The 23,384-nt window shown below is 45.2% G+C and overlaps 1 protein-coding gene across 1 annotated transcript in view; it reads left to right on the plus strand.

Annotated features, from left to right (window-relative positions):
* The window catches only part of RIOK1 (RIO kinase 1), an 862,653-nt gene that overhangs the window by 185,095 nt on the left and 654,174 nt on the right, over positions 1-23,384 (plus strand). Inside the window, exon 4 of the mRNA XM_069613474.1 lies at positions 2,067-2,136. Within this exon, the coding sequence (XP_069469575.1) occupies positions 2,067-2,136 (70 nt within the window). The remainder of the gene's footprint in view (positions 1-2,066; positions 2,137-23,384) is intronic.

Raw genomic sequence — 23,384 nt, forward strand, 5'->3', positions numbered from 1 at the left:
ATTGACATATTTTAAAACTAAATTAAAATATTAAAGCTTCTTACTTACTTGCTAAGAACTAACTACCACACCCATTTTGTTAATTCCCATTATGCTTAAGATCAGGATGATTGTGGTTCTGCATTGGGCAAGGAGTATGTGCTATCCAGGCTTTAGTGACTTCATATCTTCCTTTGGTTGGGACTTTCAAGCATTTACCGTCACAGGCTTGTTGTTGGATTCTGCCCCTGAACATGGAACAGCAACACATTGATGTCTGGGACTTGAAAGGCTATTATATTAAGAATGGGACCTCTGGGAAGGATATGCTGCACATGTTTTCTAAGCATTATGGACTCCCTACAGGGAGAGGATGTTAACTTTCGGTGTCCTGATCTCCAACAGTTTCTCCTGTAGAGTTTTGTTCCTTGCATTCTTTCCTTCTTTTCCTTCTAGCGTGTTACAGGTTTGGTCTCTCCAGAGAGGAGGAATCTGTTGGGGGAAGGGAGAAAAAAACAAAGTTAGTTATCTTGTATAATATTCTTACTGATGGTGTTCCTCCCACAGATTGTACATTGACCCCCCCTGCCATTTGTTCTATCAGATTGTTTCTATACTGATGTGGGAATCCTACCCTTTTTCCTCTGTATTGGGGAGAATTTGTTGAAACGGAGGTCATGGGCTCAGGAGGCTGAGTCTATGCATAGATGAAGCACCTTTTGGTGCCAGTGGTGCCAATGATTCTGTGGTGGAGTGGGTGGGGAATACGATGCATCACATTTCACTTCAGGTCTTTCGTCATTCACTTTGCTCGTGCTATCATCATCATCATCCGCCTGACTGGCGAGAATTTTCATGTATTCTATCTAGTTGTCCCTTTGCTGATGTGTAAGGTATTCCTCTGTTATTAGCAGTCATCATATTTGCTTTTATGGGGGCATGCAGGATGCAGCAAATTGCTCACAGGTCTATGTGCTGCCTTACCGGAAATGCGCACGTCATTTGTTGCAGAAGCAGCTCAAATATGAGCTGCTGAACATATAACAGTATGGTATGTGCGCTCCGAATTAGCCCATATTACAAAAACAGGATGCGATGGTGAGGGCATGACCACATGTAGTTGAACTAATTATACTGGTTGTTGTTTTTCACATACTAAAATGAGTTATTTACAATTTAGGCACTGGGAGATGGGTGATTTACCAAAAAGCGCACATTTTTGATGCTGAAACTGTGATTAACACTTAGGTCTCCAAGTTCCATAGCCAATGCATTACATTTTATACCCCAGTGACTGCCATGAACATAAATTGGGCTACTTATGCCGTACAAATCGGCTGCTCCCCTGCTGAAGCAAAACTAAATTGCAGCTGCTGCTAGGCTAGTTCACAAAACCAATATAGAGTGAGATGAATCATCCAAGGGCCAAAACTGATCCTTGAAAAGCACCCCTCCCGTAGGCGCCATTTAAGCTATAATAGGATAACCTAGCAAAAGGGGCTGCAGCAAAGGGGAACTTCCATAGAAGTCCACCTGACCACAAAAATAAGTAGAAGATCCTAGAAAATCAATGAGGGGGCGGTAGAGGGGGGAAGCGAAACGTGAAATGTTTACGTTCCCTTAAAATGAGACAGCAGAACCCCAAAAATGTAATGCTGCCTAAACAAAGGTTAGTGAGTCAAAAGGCCCTCACTCACCCAAAAACCTCAGTCAGAATCCAGACAGTAAGCAGATATGTATGATAACGTCGATGGGGATGGTTGCAAAAATAACAAATTTACAAATATACTAGCTAGCTACTACGCTAAACACTTGAATCTATAATCTTTGTCGTTTGCGTGCACCTAAGAGCACTTGGATTAGCAACTCATTTGCAAAGGTTATTAGTGGATGCCATCAATTAAAAGGGTGGCTGTTTCTCCGTGCTCATTTAGAGCTGGCACGGTGGGTGTGGGTCACTTTCCCATTGCCATTTAGAAGGAAAGTATATAGCTGTATTTTGTACAGTCCTGAAATTTGAAGAATAAAGTAAGTGTGCCATGGTGTTCCAATAATTGGTCTTAATAACATGTCCTTCATATTTTCAGATCAGCTAAACCTTGCGGATTCTGTGATGAACAAAGTGACTGAAAAATCCAGACAAAAAGAGTCTGAGCTGTAAGTGCCCCGTGTTAGCTGTATTATTAGATGTTTTGTGGAAACCTGTGAAGCCATTAACCTATTGAAGAAGTAAAAGCCTGTTATTGTGTTAAGAAATGTCCGTTTCTCTTTTGTTAGAAAATTCCTTCGCCCTTGTGGTCAAGGTATGAGAGGTGTTGGCCTCGGGCCATATCTAGGTAAGCGGGAAATCTCATGCACATTGACTGTCCTACTGCAAAATGAGGTAAACCAGCCAAGGCTAACCTCACGAGAGGAGGAACAGGATGGTTTGCTGTCCAAGATAAAGGGAAATTCAATTTCGCAGGTGTGTAACTTCAAATGAGTTCAAAGTGTTCACGGTATCAAGTTAGTGCCACTGAGAGAGTTGAGGAGCAACCAGAGCCTCCAGTTTCAAAGTTGGCTAAGTTAGGAGTCAAATAATTCCCCACGTGGGGTTTATTGTAAAGGAATTCATTTCCCCCATAGAAATAAATGCAGCTGTGTAAAGAAGTTTGCGTTTATAGGAACGCAACCAGAGCCATCAAAAAAAGTTAAGTCACAGGTCTCACGTTTGTCAAAAATAGTCTCTGGCTAAGCAGAGAAACGCCTGTGAAGAAATGGAAGTTACCAACACAGAAAGGGGTTGCTTTTACAGAGGTGTCACTGGGTTGGAGACAAAGATGATCTTTTTCTGGGGTACTTGCAGCTGTCTGGTATCCAGTGATGCGGGTCCAGTTGCCAAGCAGTGCTACCAGTGGTCCAGTGTGCATTTCAGAGAAGCCCGCGGGTGCTCCAAGTCACAGGGCTTGTAGATGGGGGTTTATTTTTTGAAGAACATCTTTTGTTAGTATAGGCCACAGACTTTACCAGTTAGTTTCCGTCAGTCGTCTGGTGCTTCTGCCTTTTCTGGTCAGTTTGCACATAGGCAAGCAGCAAGTCTTCTGTGAGCAAAGAGGTGAGAGGGGGTGCTCATGTTTTCTTTTGGTCGATAGGCAAGTCTGGAGCCCGGATATCCCACAGCAATTCGCCTTCAGTGTGAACAGGGCTTATGTAGGTCGTCCTCTGCTTCAAGTTGCTTCTCTGTTCTGTAGGTAAAAACTCGGGTGCAATTTCCTTAGCTCATATGGATACCTAAAGCTGAATTTGCAATGTAGACTCCAAACGCAAACTTGCATCTTTTTAAACATTTGACAGCAACCCAATCCTGGGAGGTTGCACATTCACGCTTTTCAGAGCTTGTTCCCAGGTAGACACACAGGATGTGGATTCAGCCTTGATTTACAGACATCGTTTATAAATAATGGCCTGATTCTAACTGCTTGCCCATCTGCCTCCTGGACAAAAGGTAGCCAACATCATGTCTGTTTCCTTTCTCACATGTTAAAGCAATTATAGCTGTGTAGCTCCTTCAGAGCAAGTGTCCCACCTAGGGGCTCTGTACCAGTGAGTCTGTTATCTCCTTAATTGTGTATGGTGAAACCATGTTCTGATGTTATGCACATAGATAATCTTAGGGAGATGGGGGCTATGTTGGGCAGGAAATCGGACAGAGTGGAAAGGGCATGCAGGGGGTTGGACGAATGACTACGAATGCGACGATTGATAATCGAATCTTAGGGAGCAAGGATGTATGAATGAATGGGGATTGATGAATGTGCATGGTATGGTGTTGGAGGGATTAATCTAGGTTTTTGAAGATGGATGAAGGAATTAAAGTTCAAGGGCTTACGATATGGTGAGGAAGTATGGATGACAGATACATGCTTACTTGTGGTGTGATATGCATGAATGGATTATTTAATAAGCATGTGGGGGATTAATACATGTGTGAGGATGGGTGAGTCAATGAGAATGAAAGGATAAGTGAATGAGCGAGTATGAGGGCAGCAGTGTGAAGCCCATAGCAAGGCTGCATCATGTGACCGCAAAGATTATTGTGCAACATTGAGGAAGTTTGAGCATGTGTGACACAGAATGCATTGATACGACGTTGACTCCAAATGCGCTGACCTATTGAAAGACTGGAACATGGTGTTTCAGCAGCAGCAAGCATGACCCTGTTGCCACAACCTGTTCCTGTTTCCACCATTCAAATTTTTGGGGATAGTGACTGGTGTGCTTCAGCTGCTCTTTTTACCAGCAACTCTGTTCTAGGATGTCTGTAGTTAACACTATTGGTTCTTACCACACACTGGCATAGGCAGCTTTTAGTACCATGTGGTGTGGAGAGGGGAGGCCCCTGAGGGCACATTGGCATTATGGTAGGTGGACATTTTTAGTGGCGGGGCATTCATATTTCCGTTAAGTTTATGTGAACGACCACCGAGAGTATTGAAGGAAGTAATGTAAGAGGTTTCAGGGCGGTCATCCACCAAAAATATTTTTATGCTAATAAATAGGTTGAAATAGTGCATTTTATAGAACAACCGTTTGGGAAATATGAGTTAAAAAGTCATAGTATTTGCAATTAGTTCAGTAGGGTAACTCATGAAATCAATCTGAGATGCCAGGTCTCCAACAATACTCAGGAGAATTTGGAAACATTCTTTTATGATGCCTGTGCCCACAATATATGACCGCATTCTGAACTCTCTCTCCACACACACTCATTCCGACTCTTGCACACTCATTCTGACTCTTGCACACTCATTCTGACTCTTGCACACAGAGACATATTGCACAAACATCGACGCATGCATACGTTTTACGAAAATAAAACACCCTTCCGTGCAGTGATCATTCCACCCTCCTGTTCAGGGCGCCAGGATTCGAGAAGCCCAACACAGGCAGCCTGATGGCAGAAGTACTAACACACGAGTCCTCGGCTGACATTTGCACTTAGTTGCCTATCAACCAGCGATATGTAGCGAGCAACTCTGAGCTCGCAAAGAAGACTCCAGCACCAATTTAATTGTATATGATTATTTATTTAAACCCGACTCAGAAGCGATGGTTGATGCGCATAGAGAACTTGAAAAAGGGTCTTGTGGGTGGTATCCACTTCCCTCATACGCCTTCCTGCCTCTTCCACTGTACTGCATGATTATTTGGTCAAGGACAGAGTTGGGGAAGTGGAATGAAGAAAACCGGAACTGCGAGGGTAGGGACAAGAAAATGTTGAAACACCCCGCAACTTTCTTCCCCACACACTGCTACCTTACCCCTATGTGTCCAAGCCAAACATGAAAGTGGATATTATATTGAAATGTTATCATGGCAGATGGCTGGAGGGATTGAACTATCGAAAACAGAAGTGCGTTCTTCACAGTCAGTCAAGTCTGTTGGGAGTTAACCGCACAAAATGGAATCATTAATTAACTCACACGGAGCCCACACCTCACATCATAATTCCAGTTAATTCACACTGTTTGGCTAATTGTAATATAGACTTTTGAATGACCAACAAAGAGGTATGTTGGGGACATTTTTGTTTTGCATATCGTGTCCTCTCTGTCCTGAGCCTCACAGCCCTACTGCTGGACTCGCTGGGATTCTTTTTCATTGACTTTGAAGGTGAGTGGGACTCACCTCCACTCCTGCATTAACATTTGTCCTGGAAACACTGTACATTTCATCTAAGATTCCAGTGTGGGTAGACCTGTCCCCTTTGTTTTGGCTTCCATGCTTTCCTATGTCAGCACCACCCACTTTATGTGGTGTGCTGCCAGGTGTTGAGATAGATTTCTAGAATCTGCCCTGGTGGACAGATTTTTGGAGGCCTCCCTATTTTTGGTCAACCGAGAACTCTTGATAGATTAGCTAAGGTAAACATGGAGAGGGTGTCCAGGCTATTCTCAGGAGAGTGTGAGTGGGGTCAGGGGCCCACATTGAGTTCACACAGTGAAGCACATAATAATTTAATTTAGACAGGTAGTACAAAAATACTATATTTTTTCTAGGCCAAAAATGAAAGGCAGGTGATAATATAACACAACACTCCTTTATAAAACATAAAAACAGTCAGTTTTAGGTTCTTAGAAGTGCAATGAATAACTTGTAAAACAAAAAGAAGGTAAGTAGTGAGGCAGTAGAAGGAAACCAATTCCCAAGAATTATACCCTAACTTTATATGTCCAATCCCTATGATGTATGGGGCCTTGTGCCGAAAAGTCACACAGGTTCTTCATAGGAGAAAGGAGCGGTGTAGGATGAGTTCTTGTGGTGATGAAATGCTCCAGAAGATATTCAACAATATTGCAGGTAGGTAAAATTATATACCATTCTTTCACATGCAGGCTTTTAAATAAGACGACCAAAAAGCGATGGAATGGTTTGATGTGAGTGCATTGCTGTACACCCCTGATTCTGATTTTACCTGATCATTAGGTAGGTCGACTTGGTTTGCTGGAGGATTCCTGCCATTGGTTCCAGTGAGAGGTGCCCAGGGGATGTCGGTGCAAGGATTCTTCCTGTCGGTTCCAGGAGCAGAGTGCAAACCTTTGCAAAGAAGAAATGCTGAAGGCACAGATGCGGACCTCTTTAGGACACTTCATCAGATGGAGGAAGGTGCGTTCCAGCAGCGGCTACCGTGCACAGGCGACAGCAGGCATATTTGCAGTCGCAGTAGTAGAAGACCTTCGAGAGCAGGATCCCTTGAAACTGGGACACTGAAATTTGGAAAGGAGGTGACTTTTACCACAAGCTAGTCACCACCGATTTTCCGGTGATGAACCGGAAAGGCGATGATTCTACCGAGGTAGCCCACTGGAGAGCTGGTCAGTCCACCAGGTGGTCCAGGGACACTTCCAAAGGCTCAGGATGACTGGATCCTCCAGAATGCATCAAGACTGGTTGGCCCCACCGGTCCAAGGGTTGAAGCACCGCTCAGATCCTTTGCATATCGTCTAGTCCAGCACAGATATACCAGCCCAAATGCAGGAAGGGGAATGCCGGGCCTCTTCGCGAGTCGCCCACGGATATTTAGTTGGCTGCTCTTCTACACCGGATACCCGGCTTCAATGTGAATCTGAAGAAATTGCTTGCAGGAGTCCTCCTTTTATCCTAAATACTGGCTGGATGCAAGTTCAAGCCCGCCAATGGTAAGGATCTGCACCATTCAAACAGCCAGAAGTGTTCCAATCAGGGACCACTGTGTTTTTCACTCATACCACACACCTAGACTTTCAGGCACCACAGTTATGGAATGGGATCAGACCGTCCCACCCCATCTGGATCCAAGCACACACAAAGGTATCACTAGCAAAGAAAGCAGCAGCTTTCCCAGGCAAGTCCATTACCGTATATTGGATTTCCTGACCTGAAAAGGCATGAAGAAGGGCAAACAACAATATGGCCAAAGAACAAGCAAAATCTTGTGGCATGGCCATTTTACGGCACTAGCCACGTTTAGTAGCCATATGCGGTAAATGCAAATGTGCACACTTAAAATAAAGCAAAAATTGTACAAATGTATCTGCTGCCACCAGCTTGTCTTTAGGCACATATAAAAGTGACCACAAATCCCATGTTGAAAAGAACCGGGTGATGCAAAAGTATCCCCACTGTACTGCATTGTTAGATTGTGTGCACTGTCAAAAAGTGACCAACAAATGTAAAAGGTAAAAAGACAAAAGGGAAACATAGTTTCCTAGTACTGATGGTCTGAAGGACTGATCAGTTTCTCCATAACAAAATGTGCAAAAGGCCAGGGGAGTGAAACTAAAAGATTGACTACCCCGGATAAGTCTGGACGGGTTCAAAAACAAAAGGAAAAGGCCTGGGCGTCCATAGAGTATGGAGGGAGTGTTGCCAAGAGAGAAATCTTACCGAACACCAGGGACCCCTAAGGTCCCTTTGGCATTGTCGTTTTGGATTCGCTCATTAGTCCTGGTACCTACCACAACAGGAGTAGTCATCTCCCTTTTATGACTTCTGTGTTTACATTTCTGTAGCACACGCCATCATTTGTGCAGTGTGGCAGGGACACCTTTATCCCCTTCTCTTTTATTCCAAGTAGAATTTTTGCTTCAGCTTGGTCTTGGGCTATCCTGAGTTGCCTTAATCTGGTGTTGCTGTTGTGGGACCTTTCTTTGTTGACTGGCCACCCCGTCTTGCCAATCAAGCTGGCCGGATCCACATGTCTGGTTTCTCCATCGCTCTTTCTGTCAGGTTTGTCGCCATTCTGGGAATGTGCACTGTTCTTCTTTTTATCTCTCTGGCTTGTCATTGGTACTGTGATGAATTGCGGGAATTCATCCCGTCTCCCTAAGGGGGAGCCCCCCTGTGAGGCTAGTGAGGTGAGTCCATGCCCCAATACCCTCTGTAGGGGTAGAGGCAAGTGGGACCTCCCCGGGAAAGACTCCCCAGTAGGGGACAAGGACTCGCATTCCTAGAGAAGCTGCAAAAGTAGCACTGTCAGACTTCCTGATGATAAAATCTGTGAAGGAAAGGCCAATATGTGTTATTGCAAACCTACAATGGAAAACCTCCTTGATGACTGGGACAAAGTGTTAGGTAAGATATTCATTTTAGTGCTGAATCTCCCTCACTTGTGAGACCCCCACAACGTTTTGCTGGACTTATGGATTATTTTCCTTATACTTCAGTGAGTGGAAACTTTTTTCCACACTCACCCTTTCTTTTACTCTTTTTATGGGTGTCATTTATAAGACTCTACATAGTATCTTTTTGATGGGAACTTTTTTGACAACGTTTTGGCTTATACATTTTATTATTGCTGGTTGCCCTTTGGGATCCCCTTTTAATTTTCTCCTGCTAACCTTGTGAGAACTGCTGTTACGAAGGGTAGAAAATATATTTATATCCTCGCTGCACTTAATTTGGTGAGACCAGCACACGCCACCTTATGTGGAGTGCTGCGAAGATACAGTGAATCGCCTTTCTCAGTACCACTGTAACATTTTTGTTACAAAAACAAACTTAACCTAAATGACTGGTGGCAATGAACTTTTTTATTAATTCAGTGCAACTTACTCGCAGGCTGTTTTACACCACTGCAGGAAGGCACCCATGGGTGCTCATTTTACCAAAATGGCACCCGTCTTCATTTTCGCCATTTTTGGGTTTCTTATCCTTTCTTGGTCCTTCCTCTACCCTCCAGGGCGGGAAAGTCTTTTTGTCTTTGGCGGGAAGCCTCAGGCAAGCCCGCCCAGGCCCCAGAGTGTCTGTGAAGGCAAGAAGCGAGGGAGGAGTCCAAAACTCTGCAGCCCTTTGTCTTAGAGCCTGCCTGCTGGGATCCAGTTCCAACTGGGAGGTTAACTGTCCTGAAAGGACTTCCGCCTGCCCCCTCCGGTTTGAATGTTTCACGCCGGTTGATTGGATGGGTTCCTTTATAAAGTTCCGATCCTCGAAGCTGAAGAAAGAGGTAGTCGACCACTGTAGCCAAATCCGAAGAGGAAGATGAAGAAAAGCTGGCTGAGACGATTTCCAGCAACCGGATAGCCTGCTTTGTAACCAGAGCCTGCTGTTACCCTTCGTTCCAAGCGACCTGGGGATCCTGAAAAGGATGCCCCTGACCCAGAGCCTGGTGAGATCCACTAGACTAAAGAGGACCTCCATCTTGAGCCATCCCACGACGTGCTGCGACCTTGCCGGGCTGCAATACACCAATACCCTGGAACTGCGAGCCATCACGCGATGCACTGTCGTCCGAATTCTGAATCGCGCTGAAACTTTGGTGGCATCCTACCGGACCTCTAGAGACTTGATTTGAACCCTTGACGTACCCTCACCAGAGTGCGTTTGAACATTTACCAAACACTCACGGCCAAAGACATGATCCTTTTCACCTACCTTAGAAATCATTTGTTTAGAATGTGAGGGTTAGAATAGTGCTTTGGATACAGGACGGTTTTGTTTTAGACATTCTGACACGACAGATCCTTAGTTTTGAGTTTAGGCAGGAAAATCCCGGTAGTGCAGGGACAGCAAGGCCTTTTTCCAACCTCTTTTACGTTCTAACAAAAGTTTTTAGCCAAAATCATGTCTAACTTTTGTCCTACTACCATTCCTGACTCCTCACAGAATCTTCAGTGACTGGCACCATAAGTACTTATGCCTGGGTCCTGATATATATTCTTCAGAATCATTTCTGGTGTTCACTAGGTGCAGGGCAGCAGGGGTTTTCTGGCCCACTCAATGGTGAATCATTATTGACTTCAAAGGCTCCAAACCTGATTGCTATCCATCATTCTCTGGCTGGCTAGGTCTAACCTGGAACTGGAGCTCTTGAAGAGGCCCCCTGTGTAGTTTGTTTCTTTGGCAACACCTTTTGGGTTGAACTGTTACTTACCTGGCTTTAACCAATAATTGCAGTTCCCCTTGGGTCACAGAACTTTTTTCACAGAAGACTACATTTTTAGTTCTTATCTGTTAATTATTAGTTAATTTGCTATGATAAATCCTTATACTGCACTCCTGTCCATAGACATGTGTGTTAGTATACTGAGTCTAATATTTTTTATTTGATTTCTAGCTATTTCTAGGAATACATCGACAATATTTAGGCCTGATATAAAACGTCTTTGTATATCCTGACTTTTGGTGGGCTTTTGGACATTGTTCAAATTGTTCAACCCCTCACTCACTCCAAGTGCTACGCTTCAGTAAATGGTCTACCCGTTTATCTGTTTTAGTATGCGCTAGAGGTTGTAGGGAATACAGTGACGGTTCCTATTAGAATTTCAGCTTCTGATCAGAACTAAGTAATCTATGCTGATTTTGCCTAGGGATACTTTCCCCCCACCCATTCTACTGTATTGCGTTTACCACCAGGTGCAGGGCATACATTGGGCTATAGGAGTGGGAAGGGCCTGCCTAGGTTATTTACTGTTTTTCATATATACTGTTCTACTGTATCCAACTGCAGTACTTATGTGAACTTTGTGTGACTTATGTATGACCATATAATAAAGAGTATATATTTTTCAGTACATCAGTGTAGTGTCCTCTTTTGAGTTATCTACTAAGATCAACACAACCAGCCTGCTCCTCTCCCCTTAGTGAAGCCTGACTACTCTGCCACTACCCAAAAAGAGTTTGGTTGATATTTTGGTTGGGACCCTATGCAGCCCTTATGGCAAACGGTTGAATGCCCCTCACTAGACTCTAAATGAATTGCCCTGACAAGTAAATGTCCCCATTGTACTGGACAGACTGTCAGCAATCTTCTGGAATATCGTGCTCAAACCAACCTGTTGGTTGGTATGAATTATCATAAACCCAAACACCTTGCTTGGCCATTCTGTTGGTATGCAGTGATTATATTGAATAAAAAACAACTAATGAAAGATAACGAATGAAAAAACAACTAATACCAAAATAACTAATTTAGAAAAAATAGGGTTGTGAGAGGGAATAGTGGTTTTGGGGGTGGGGGAAAAGTATTATTTAAAAAAAGGGAGGGTTTGGGGGACGGAACCCCCAAAAACAACAAAACATTATTTAGTTATTATGAAATTAGTTATTTTGTATTTGTTATTTTTTCATTAGTTATTATTTCTTAAGTTATAATTGCATGTAACCATTCTGATGAATCCGGTGGAGTCATCACTGATTTCCCGGCAGTGACCTCACATGTAGCCAGGGGACGGCAGTCGCTATCTAATCCTGACCCTGGTAGTGGATATTTGAGGTAGGATCACATCAGAGGAGACCGCTGTCGGGGGAAGGTGGTGACTCCATCAGACGAGACCCGGTATTCGCCCATTCATCCTGAAGAAGACCTTGTAATACCAGAGTTCTTGATGGCTTGTTGTCATCCCACAAATCCCACTTATTGTAAAAATCAGAAAACCCTTCCTTTGTATCACTCGAGACAAAATTCCATCTCTGAATCGAACATTCACTACACACATAAACATCTCCTGTTCCTTATGTTTCTCTATAAAAAGCTTTTTTTATTTTTGGAACCAATTTATTAAGAAGAATTTCATATAACAAGAATAAACAAAAAAGAATAATAAACCAATACAAATGCAAGAACCAAAACCCATGAATATAAACCACCAAATTCACATAAATCTCTCAATCAATAAGAATAACACATTAAATATACTAGTAAACAATGGAAGGAAGGGGAAAGAGAAAAGGAGAAGAAGGAAAAAAAAGAGGTGGCGGTGGGAGGATAACATAACCAGAGCTCAAGGCACTCCAAAGACAACAGTCACATTCAACATGAAATAATGAAACAATATCATATTTTCGGAATAATACAAGAAATCACTTATCTTATCTAAGTCAGGTCCATGTTCAGGAATGGTCCCCACATTTTTTGAAACTGTGAGTACTTCTTTTGCTTAGAGAATACCACCCTTTCAATATTGCAAACCGTATACATTTCCTCGAACCAGCTGTTCCATTTCAAAGAGTATGCTGCTTTCGAATGGATTGTGTACTCCAACGTATTCCACATCTTTGACATGTATTGTCCACAGCTGTGCTACTTCGGAAATTGTTTCGGCAGAGGCCGCTATGCGTCAATGGCGTTGGGTCAATGTCCCTCGAAGGCCTCTGTCGAGGGTGACATCACTTGATGTTATAAATAGGATGCACAGCACCCGTAGCCTCAGTTCTGTTTTTTCCGCAAACGTGTTTGCTTCGAGAACTCGGCGCGCCTCGTGTGGTCTTCTTCGAAGAAAGTGTCTTCATCGTCTACATCGTCTCTGCGGTCTGGGTTTAAGACATGCCGGGACTGTAAGTCCAAAATGTCAATTACGGACCCGCACCGCATCTGCTTGTGGTGTCTGGCCGAAAGTCATGATACTGACGACTGCTCGAAGTGCTAGTCGTTGACTGCCAAGACCTTGCAGGAGCGTAGGGGAAAGTTAAAGGTAGGTGGGGTTTCTAAACCCTGCAAATCCCCAAAAACTGTGGGTGTTTCCACCAACGATTCGAGGGGTGACTCTCCTCGTCGGTAGGAGTCCCGGGGATCTTGGTCCTGGGGTAGGTCCTGCCACTTGTCCTCGTCTCGGCACTCCCGGAAGCGGCGTCACTGGTTGCCTTCCCCGTCCTCGTAGGATGATGGTGCCACGAGGAAAGTGGCTTGTCCCACTAAATCCTCGACTCCTGAGGAATGGGCGGCATTCAGGGAGCAAATGCTGGCGATTTTTCAATGCCAGGGCACAGTTCCATCCGTGCCTTTGGAAGAAGCCGACATGGAACGGTCTCGGTCCAATGCTCGCGCATCTTCGTCCCCAGCGAAACCGCAGAAATCTGGAAAGCGCACGAGGTCAGCATTGACCCCATCGGCACGTGTGCGTCGAGTGCAGCTGTCGGAGTTGTGCCTTCGATCCAGCCCTCGGAGCCTTCGCCACCGTTGTCGATGCCATCTGCGCCCTCTACGCCTTCGGGCAATTTGGCCGGAATTTGCCAGTGGAGGCCCCTGGTACTGTGGATCCTCTGAGAAAGACTTTATCCAAGACTGTGAGGCCTGTTGTGGACTCCAGGCCGCTCCTGTCCCTAGGAAGGACTTTTTTAATTCTCTGCATGATATTTATGAGGACGAGGAGGGGTTAGATATGGAGTTTGAGCATGTTGAAACTCATGAGGCTCCTGACATGGTCTTTTCGGAAGACAGTCGGTTGGAGGAGTTGCATCAGTTGTTGCATGATGCCAGTGGCCTTGACACATCTCCTGAGGTGGAGTTTGGTAGGCCAGAGCCTGGGACTCATGCTGAATCCTCCTATAGGAGGTTAATGTCTATTTTTACAGAGCATGTAGGGTGGTCCGGTCCTCCGGTTGCATTTGATCAGGGTGACCTGACTGCTATTTTGGATCAGCGTCCGTCCACTGACCCATTGTTGCTGTTTCATTTGGCATTGCAAAAAAGGGTGGAGGCTACTTGGCAGACCCCGGAGGCTCTTCCGGTGGTCAACAAGTTGTTAACTAAGAAATACCGCCCTTCCAGTAGCGACCCCAGCTACCTATCCACTCACCCCACTCCCGAGAGTTTGGTGGTTCATGCGGCTACGGCCACCTTGAGACAGGCGACGTACTCTACCATCCCTCCTGATAGGGACGACAAGCGCTTCGATGGTTGGGCACGCTAGTTATTTTCTGCTGTGAGTATGGCACTGAAGTCTGTCAACTCCACTTGTGCCTTGGCAAGGTTTTCACACACTGTGGAATTGTCTCTCTCTAGCGGATGAGCATATCCCTGAGGTGGAAGAAAGGGATCGTTTCCCTGCTCTTGTGCAGGATGGCAAGGATGCCATGTGTGAATCCCTTCAGTCTGGGTTGTACACGGCTGACAGTGTTAGCTGGTCCTTGGCTGCGAGCACTGTGATACGCAGGTTTGCGTGGTTGCGGAAATCGGATTTTCCTCCGGATGTGCAAGCCCGTCTTCAGCCCTTTGATGGCTCTCATTTGTTGGGCAGCAAGGCTGACGAAAGCCTTGAGAGGTTGCAGACCTCCAAAGCTGCTGCTAAATCTTTGAGCGCAGCTGTGCGTCAACCTCTGCCTTTTCTTCCTAGGGGACAACTCCTCCTCTTTTGGTTGAACGAGAGGAGCCGCTAATCAAAGCGCCACAAAAAGGTACCCGTGGTGGACGGGGAAATAGAGGTGCCAAAGCCGCTCAGGCAGCTGCCTCTTTGCCTTCAGGCTCTGCCACAGCTGCTTCAAAACAGCTATGAGGCCATGTTCCATTGTTCGCCGGTTGGGGGCAGACTGTCTCAGCATCTCGAAGAATGGCGAGCTATTACTTTGCATGCGTGGGTTCTGGATAAAATAGCCCACGGCTACTGCCTTCCCTTCCTAAAGCGGGCTCACGACAATCCACTGTGGAATCTCTCTTTGAAGCGTCTAGATCTGCTCCTTGAGTAGGAAATCTTGACCCTGCTAGAGAAAGGCGCTATAGAACTAGTGCCTGTAGCGGAGAGGAGCAAGGGATGGTTTTCCCCCTATTTTTTTATTACAAAGAAAGACAGGTGACTGAGACCCATCTTGGATTTACGTTGGTTGAACAAGTTCCTCAGGAAGGACAAGTTCAAGATGGTCACTCTTTCTCAGGTCCTTCAGGCCCTTCAACTGATTGGTTGTCATCTCTGGACCTACAGGATGCTTATTTTCATGTGCCGATTCATCCAAAGCACAGAAAATACCTGAGGTTTGCGGCTGGCAACTCGCACTTTCAGTTTCGGGTCCTGCCATTCGGATTGACCTCCGCCCGAGGGTCTTCATCAAGCTAATGGTAGTGGTGGCAGCGTGTCTCGGGCGAGGGGGGGGGGTTTCACGTCTAGCCCCACCTGAACGACTGGTTGATCCGAGCGCGTTCTCCTGAACAAGCTTTGGATCGTCTCAGCTTCACCTTCCGCTCCCTTCACAAGCTGGGCTTCTCCCTCAATTTCAAGAAGTCGCATATGACACCTTCCCAACAGCTCCAGTACATCGGGGCTGTGTTGGACACATCCTTGGGGAAGTGCTCGCCTCCCAAGGTGAGGGCTCTTCACATTGTACAGATGGTCAACAAATTTCAATGTGCCCAGAGTCTACCGCCTTTCGAATTCTTAAGGCTGCTCGCCCTCATGGCATCCAGCCCTTTTCTGGTGCCAGAGGCCAGACTGTGGATGAGATCCCTTCAATGGGTTCTCAAGATGCAGTGGTAGCAATCTGCAGGCAAGATGTTGGATCCCGTTTATATTCCACTCTCGGTCTCGCAGGATCTTCTGTGGTGGACCAGCGAAGGGAATCTGGTAAAGGGGGGAGCAGTTTTGACAACCGTGACCGGAGGTGACGGTGGTGACGGACGTTTCCCACACAGGATGGGGAGCTCATGCCAGCGATCTGACCACCAGTGGTCGTTGGTCTCCGTCGGGGTCCAAACTCCACATCAACCTGCTAGAGCAGAGGGCCATTAGGCTGGCCCTGAAGGCTTTTCTGCCGTTGTGCCGGGGGAAGAGTGTCCTCATCATGACGGACAACACAGTGGCCATGCATTTCCTCAAAAAATAAGGGGCAGTAGGTTCACTCCCGCTCTGCAGAGAGGCGATGCAGGTCTGGTTCTGGGCAATATCACTCTCGGCAGTTCATATAGCTGGAGAGGAGAATCCCACAGAGAGGATCTTCTTGTGCGCGAGTGGTAAGGGGTAAGGGGCAAGGGGTAAGGGGTTCTCTATCCAGAGGTCAAGACTCTCAACCTTCACACTTGGTTTCTGAAAGGTTAAGATATAAGGATTGGCACCTCCCGGATGACGTGATGGAGGTGTTGCTGTCGGCCAGGCAGCCAGCAACCAAATCCCTGTACTGTCGCCGGTGGCGTAGGTTTTGCGAATTGTGCAGAGGAAACAATGTCGATCCTTTTCAATGGTTCTTTCTTTCTTGCTTTCTTTGGCCCACAGGGGTCTTCAAGTGGGTACCATTAAGGGTTACCTGGCGGCGCTGTCTATTTTCAAGCGCTCGTCTGAAGAATGTTCTTATTTTAAGATTCTTTTGATTTATAATTTCTGAAAGGGCTCACGGATGTGTTCCTGCCGTCCTCTTTTCAGGTGCTGGTTTGGGATCTGAATTTAGTCTTGAAATTCCTGATGGGTGCTCCTTTTGAACCACTGCACTCTTGTCCTTTGAAACTGTTGTCTTTCAAGACGGTTTTCTTGGTTGCAGTTACATTTGCAGAGTGAGTGAATTGCAGGCACTTTCATCTAAGCCACCCTTTAGTGTGTTCAACAAGGATAGGGTTATACTGAGGGTATGTCCGTCCTTCCTACCTAAGGTAGTGTTTCATCTGAGCCAGAAAGTGCTACTTGCTGCTTTCTATCCTCCCCCTTATCCTGGTAAGGAAGAGGAGAGACTTCATAGGTTGGATCCTAGGAGAGCTTTGAGCTTTTATTATCTCTAGGATGTCCAGAGTCCGAGTGGATGACCAGCTTTTTGTGGGATACACTGGACACTGATTGGGCCAGGCTGTTACTAAACAGACCTTGTCCAAGTGGATTATCCTCACCATTACTGAATGTTACAGATTGGTGGGCAAGGACCCTCCTGAGGGATTGAGAGCGTACTCCCCTAGCGGCGTGCCTACATCCACAGCCCTGCAGCGGGAAGTTTCTATTAAGAATATTTGTGATGCAGCAACGTGGTCTTCCATCCACACCTTTGTCAAGCATTACTCCCTGGATACGCTCCATGGGCAGGATATGGCCTTTCGTAAAGCGGTGCTTTATCCTGCCATCTGATTGGGTATTCTAAATTCTTCTCCCTCCTTCGTTCACTGATACTGCTTTGGGAGTCTGTGAAAGATGTGGAATATGTTGGAGGACACAATCCATTCGAAGAACAAGTTACTTACCAACTGGTAACATTCTTTCGACTGGATGTTCCTCCAACGTATTCCACATCGCCCTCCAAGCCTGCCCCTCTGAAGAATTTCCTATGCTATTGCAGCTTGCGTTCCGGCAAGGCTATGTGCAGTCAAGCAGACGTTGTGTACGAGCATGCTACACGTTATGGAGGAAAAAACATAAACTGAGGCTATGGTTGCTGTGCGTGCTATTTATAACATCCGGTGACGTCACCCTCGACGGAGGCCTTCGAGGGACATCGACCAGACGCCATCGACGCAGGATGCCCTCTGCCAAAAAAAAATCCAAAGCAGCACAGCTGTTGACATTTCATGTTAAAGATGTCGAATACATTGGAGGAACATCCAGTCGAAAGAAGGTTACCAGTTGGTAAGTAACTTGCTCTTCTAGTCACGGAGAATCAATTTCTTTGCCACTGCTGATCCTCTCAAGACCCAGGTAATCTGATGCGTATCCAAGTCTCCATATATGTAGGATGAGAGTCTCAAAGTCATATTCCAGGTCTTCACCTAAAACTTCATTTATCACCCTAGCAATTCCCCTGCAGAAGTCTTTCAACTTCCTGCATTCCCATAACATGTGTTCCAGCGAACCTTGATCCATACCACATCTCCAGCAAGTATATGACTCTGCTAGGGCATGCCTGAATAGGATCTTCACTTGGCGATCTCATTCGCCTATATTCAGGGACATCTTTTTGATGTTGCTACAGATACCCGACCACCTGTCTGTAGTCATTTCCTCCTTCAGACTCGCCGAACAGGTCAACATGTTTTTCGAATCCGGTTCTGAATGTCCACTTAACATCTTGGAGGCCAAATGAACACTACTGCTAATCATCTTAAGGCTAGTCATTAAATCTAATCTGTCTAATAATAGCAAGTTCACAGCTCTCCTCAATCTCCTATATTCGCTATATGAGCAGCCTGACAAGTTGAATTAATTTTTAAGTTCTCAGAAAGTCTTCCATCTCGATCCCATAAATAAATCTCCAATTTTCTTGACCCCATCAAGGAACCAAGTATTCCAAAGTAAAACTATATCTTTTTTAATCATTGGGTTGAACCAAATTGAAGAAGCAGCTGTCTTTCCAGGAGTCAATTTTGTAGCAACCTCATAAGCCTTCCAGTTAGATCATAGGAAGTCTGTTACTACTGAGCTGCTATGACGATTGACACTGGTAGTGGAGAGAATAGCCCAAGCATCCAAGAGACCTGTCCCTTTTACCTACCCTTCTGATTAGAATGGTAAGATATGTCAAAGAGTGAATGCCTGATGGTATCTTGCGAAATTTGGTATGTTCAAGCCTCCTTTGTCAAATTGGAGTTGTAATTTCCAAAGTTTCATTCTGGGAATCTTTTTATTCCATATGAAACTCTGGAGCATGATATTCAAGCTCTTCCAATCAGATTTCCTCACCGGGAGTGGAATCATGCCTAAAACATAAGTAAGTTTCAGTGTCCGCATCATCTTTTTGGCGTTAACCTTGCCACCTAATGACAGGTTAAGAAAGTTCCATCGGTCTATTTCATGTTTTATTTTCTGAACACACATGACCATATTTACCTTCGACATATCACTCAAATCCTTAGGGACCCAGATGCCTAAGTACTTTATTTTTGATGTGCACCTTCTGAATCCATAACTCTCGACTATTGCATTGTTTGTAGCATTTGAACACGGCAGCGCCTCCGATTATGACCAATTGATCTCATAGTTTGATCATTGACCAAAATCCTCTATAAGCCTCATTAGCACACAAATTGATGTTGAAAGATCCTGCACCACCACCACCAAGTCATCCGCATATAGCCAAAGTTTTTGACTGGTCCCATTATAATCCATCCCCACAATCCTGACCTCTGACCTAATTGCTTCTGCCAGGGGTTCCAGAGGGATCACACATAGTAATGGGAACAAAGGACACCCTTGACGTGTTCCCCCCTGCAACTCAAATTTCCCTGATATTTGAACATTTGTGTTGATCTCAGCAGTTGGACAATTATATAAGACTTTCACCCAACTCAAGAATTCCAATCCAAAATACATTTGCCCCATTGTATAGAATATGAATTCCCACCTCACCCTATAAAAAGCCTTTTCGGCATCAAGGGATGAGGCAACTGGCTCTATTTTGGATTTCTGACATTCCTCTAAGATCAAAAACTATTTACTCATGTTAGTTGCAGAAACAAGTAAAAGAGAAATGTTGCATGACATAGGGATGGCAGTAAAAGTCATCCTATCTACTATTCTTAAACATATCTCACATCATCATCAAATTTGATTGATGACTGAAACAAGGATCATATTCAAAACCCTTAGCATCGTCTACAAATGTACCACCAACAAAGCGCCCAGCTATTTGAACAACTCCATCAACAAAAAAAAATGGCATGCAGGTCGCTGAGATCTAATAATCTGGCCCTCTTAGAAGTTCCTCCATACAAATATAGCAGAGCAGGAGGAAGTAGTTTCAAAGTTCTAGCCCCTTCGCACTGGAACGCCCTACCTCGGAGCATCAAAAATGAGGAATCATTACGAAAATTCAAAAAAGCTCTGAAAACCTGGTTATTCAATAAATATTAACCGTCCAAGCCCTACCCTCCCATGGCCAACTACACTGCTCAGGGCAACCGCAGTGCTGCAAACAGGTCCGGAACATAAGGGTAAGGACTATCTCGCCAACTGGAATCTGATGTATGACCACATATTCTCTTGTAACGTTTGTATATAAAATGTATTATTGCTTTGTAACTGTAACATCGTTTAATAATTGACTACCTTCTGTATCTTTCGCCGTGATACCTCAGGGTCTGGGCGAGTAACAAATGTAATGGGTTTTTCCCAGTACAGAGTGATGTTGGACTCGTGAGGCACTTGCTCATGACACCCCACCCCCTCTCCAACCGAGCAACTTCTTGACGAAAGCAGAGATAAGCAACCATGATCTGGCTATAAACACAAATGCATTTAGTTTGCCGGGATTACTTCGCTCAATCTCAAATCTCAGCGCTGTGGACTGAGGTGAACAATTCTAAACAGAACAAACGTTTTACTGCATAATTACCAGCATTGCGAGCTGACAAGAGGCTCTTGCTGGATTCAGCTTGCTTCCTGGAGGAGGCGGAGCTGGCCTTGGGCACGTGATCTATCACGTGTTTTACCCTCATCTTCAAAGCGCTGAGGCAACCACCCTTGCAGCGTTAAGCCCGTCGGGGTAAAGGGCGCTGGCTGTTGTGCGGCTGTTCGGCGCTGGAGGAGCAGCACAGGAGTTCGGCGGCGAATGTCGCAGTCTTCCCCAGTCCACACTATGACGGACCCTACGAGCAAGAAAACTGGCCCACAGACACGCCATAAAACACTTCAGCAGCGTCGCATGCTGAATCCTTGGACCGCCTTACAAAAGGACGCAATACTTAACGGCAAGGTAAGCAAAAAAACTGTTACCCTGGCTACTCCAAGTGAGCCCCCAATGAAATCACCTGTGAGAACTAACTGCGGCTTACCCAACGTACTAGATACGCTCACAGTGCCTGTGCTGACTGCAGGGGGGGGATCCAATGTCTGCGGGGGCAGAGGTTGCCCTATTAAGTTCAATTATGCACCCGGGCACGGTATCCGTTGACCAAACCGTTTCAGCGGATGCAACCTCTGTGAACATAGAACCACTCAATAATGTTTTGTTATCTCCCGCACATGAAGGCAATGGATATGGTCTCCCCGCACTTGACCTGCAACAGGAGCCTGCCCAGGAAATCGCGCCTTTGCCACCACCACTGAGATTGTTATCTCTGTCCAATTTAACGCCATTATTACAGCCACAATCGATCTGTGCACCTCATGAAGTTACATGGAGCCCCATTTCTCCGGAAACGTTCTTTTCTCCATTTGAAATTACGGATGCTGACTTGATGGCAGCGTCTCATGCTGTATCTGCATCAAATGAGTATGCTGAAACTCCCTTGTCAAGTCTAGAAATCAACACCTTCCAAAAATGTTCAGATAGTTCTGAGCCGACTGGCCACGTCCACAGTGAGCCGGGCAGGTACCGGCTAAGGACAGCGATATCTGTCTTCCTGTGATCAAATCTAATGGATCCGTACGTGCCACCGCTCAGCATGATGACAAAAGACATGAAGCTGCTATACTCAAGGCGATGGTCTGTTTGTCAGGAAAGGCTCAAGCTTCTATTCATGAGCTGCCAGACGCCTCATCATCAACTAACCTTCATCAGATCCAAGTTCATGTAACTCATTCAGGAATGGCACCTTTTGATGACAAGATGTTACGCTTTCATGCATCAGCAAATCGAAAGCACACTGAGTTCAATGCAAATAAAATTGTTAATCATCTTCATTCCTGTCTTCTGACCTTCCAGAGCAAATTACTGGTCATAAATCTGTGGTCACTCCGTGTGAATCATCGTTGCTGATTCCAAGCCCACGATTGCAACATGCGAAGCACCCTATATTGAGTGCGGCTAACAACCGGCCTGATCTTGATTGCCGACATGGTCTGGCCATAATATCCACCTTGGACAAACAGCGCGATGACACCACACAACAGCTTGGTCAATCATCATTGGGACTAACAATGCCCTCTGGCTCTAAGACTAGTCACGGAAAGTCTATGAATACGAACACACAAAAACCTGAAACGCGGATTTCATCTTTAATATCTGAGCATACAAAGCTCATCACAAGCACTCCGACAATGCAAAACAAAAAGAATAAAACAAGCACTGGCCTTGAGAGAACTAGGAAAGGCCACTTGATGAATGAAACATATGCTCAATCGAATGACTTATCAAGTCTTTCGCCAAATGGGGGAGACAAAAGCGGGCAAACCCTGGCGAAAGCCAGTATTTCGGCGGCTGCCACAATGCAAATTCATAATAATGTCTTAGCCGCTTCCTCTTTGGCGATGATTCCCTTTGTCAAATTTTATGAAGCCCTATGTGAAAAGATACAAGACCAAGGTGCGCTGTTAGCGAATCTAACTCAGAAAATGGGTCAGGTGGAAACATCAAACATGTCTCTCAAAAACATGATCCAGGGAGAAGCGGAACGAACAATTGAATGGCAACAACGGCATCACGACCTTGCCCGTCGAAACAGCCAAAAACAAGAGAAACTTGTTAATGACGTACTTGACTTGATGAAACAATCACGACACTGTCAATGCCACATGTTATGTGAGAAGTTCACTCCTTGTCATAACAGCACTAATACATGTCCAGTTGGGGGCTCTACATTTCATAATCTTAATCTATCAATTGTGAGAAATTCCCCAAATTCTAATGATAAAGTGGGACAAAAAAATTCAAAGAAAAAAAGTACCAACAACGAAATCGTGATTGAAGGAGCGAAGTCTTTGCCTAGTGTTCCTACGGCAGTTTCTCCTATCATTGATGAGTCTTGTGCAGGACCTCTTGTAGTTCAATCGAAAGCAATAACTATAAAAGGCGTCAGCACTGAGAATTTCTTGGACAAACGCCAAACAAAACCTGTAGCCCCAGATGGCCAGTTTTCGTCTTTTGGCATTTTTACTTGCCCTGCCAAAGCTATGTCAACTGAGCCATCATTGGTTGCTACCATATCAATTGGGAAACAAGGCTGTGGATTATCAAATCTTTCAAAAAGCTCTAAACCAGCTGGCACTTCAAAGACAAAAGCGTTTATAAGGAATCTTTCAACGCCACCAAGACATGAAAGAAAACAACAAAAAGCTAAAGACAGATGCTGAATTGCAAAGCGTGGCTTGCCCTCCTCCAATGAAGGCCAAACTCAAACCTGCCTTGAAATGCAGAAGAATAATCTCTGAGTCGGAGTCTAGTAACATCACAATCACCTCTACATCAATAAATCTTTGTGACTTGTCTACCTATCCATTGCAAGATGAGCACGATGTAGCAGACCTCCTGTCCTGTTCTCGTGCTGCCCCTTCTCAGTCATCTGATGCGAGTCCAAATAAGGATGCTGCAAAATCAACGATGGCACACAGGCAAAG

The sequence above is a fragment of the Ambystoma mexicanum genome, chromosome 5p (assembly GCF_040938575.1).
Source record: "Ambystoma mexicanum isolate Mex_15411 chromosome 5p, UKY_AmexF1_1, whole genome shotgun sequence".
Lineage (NCBI taxonomy): Eukaryota > Metazoa > Chordata > Amphibia > Caudata > Ambystomatidae > Ambystoma > Ambystoma mexicanum.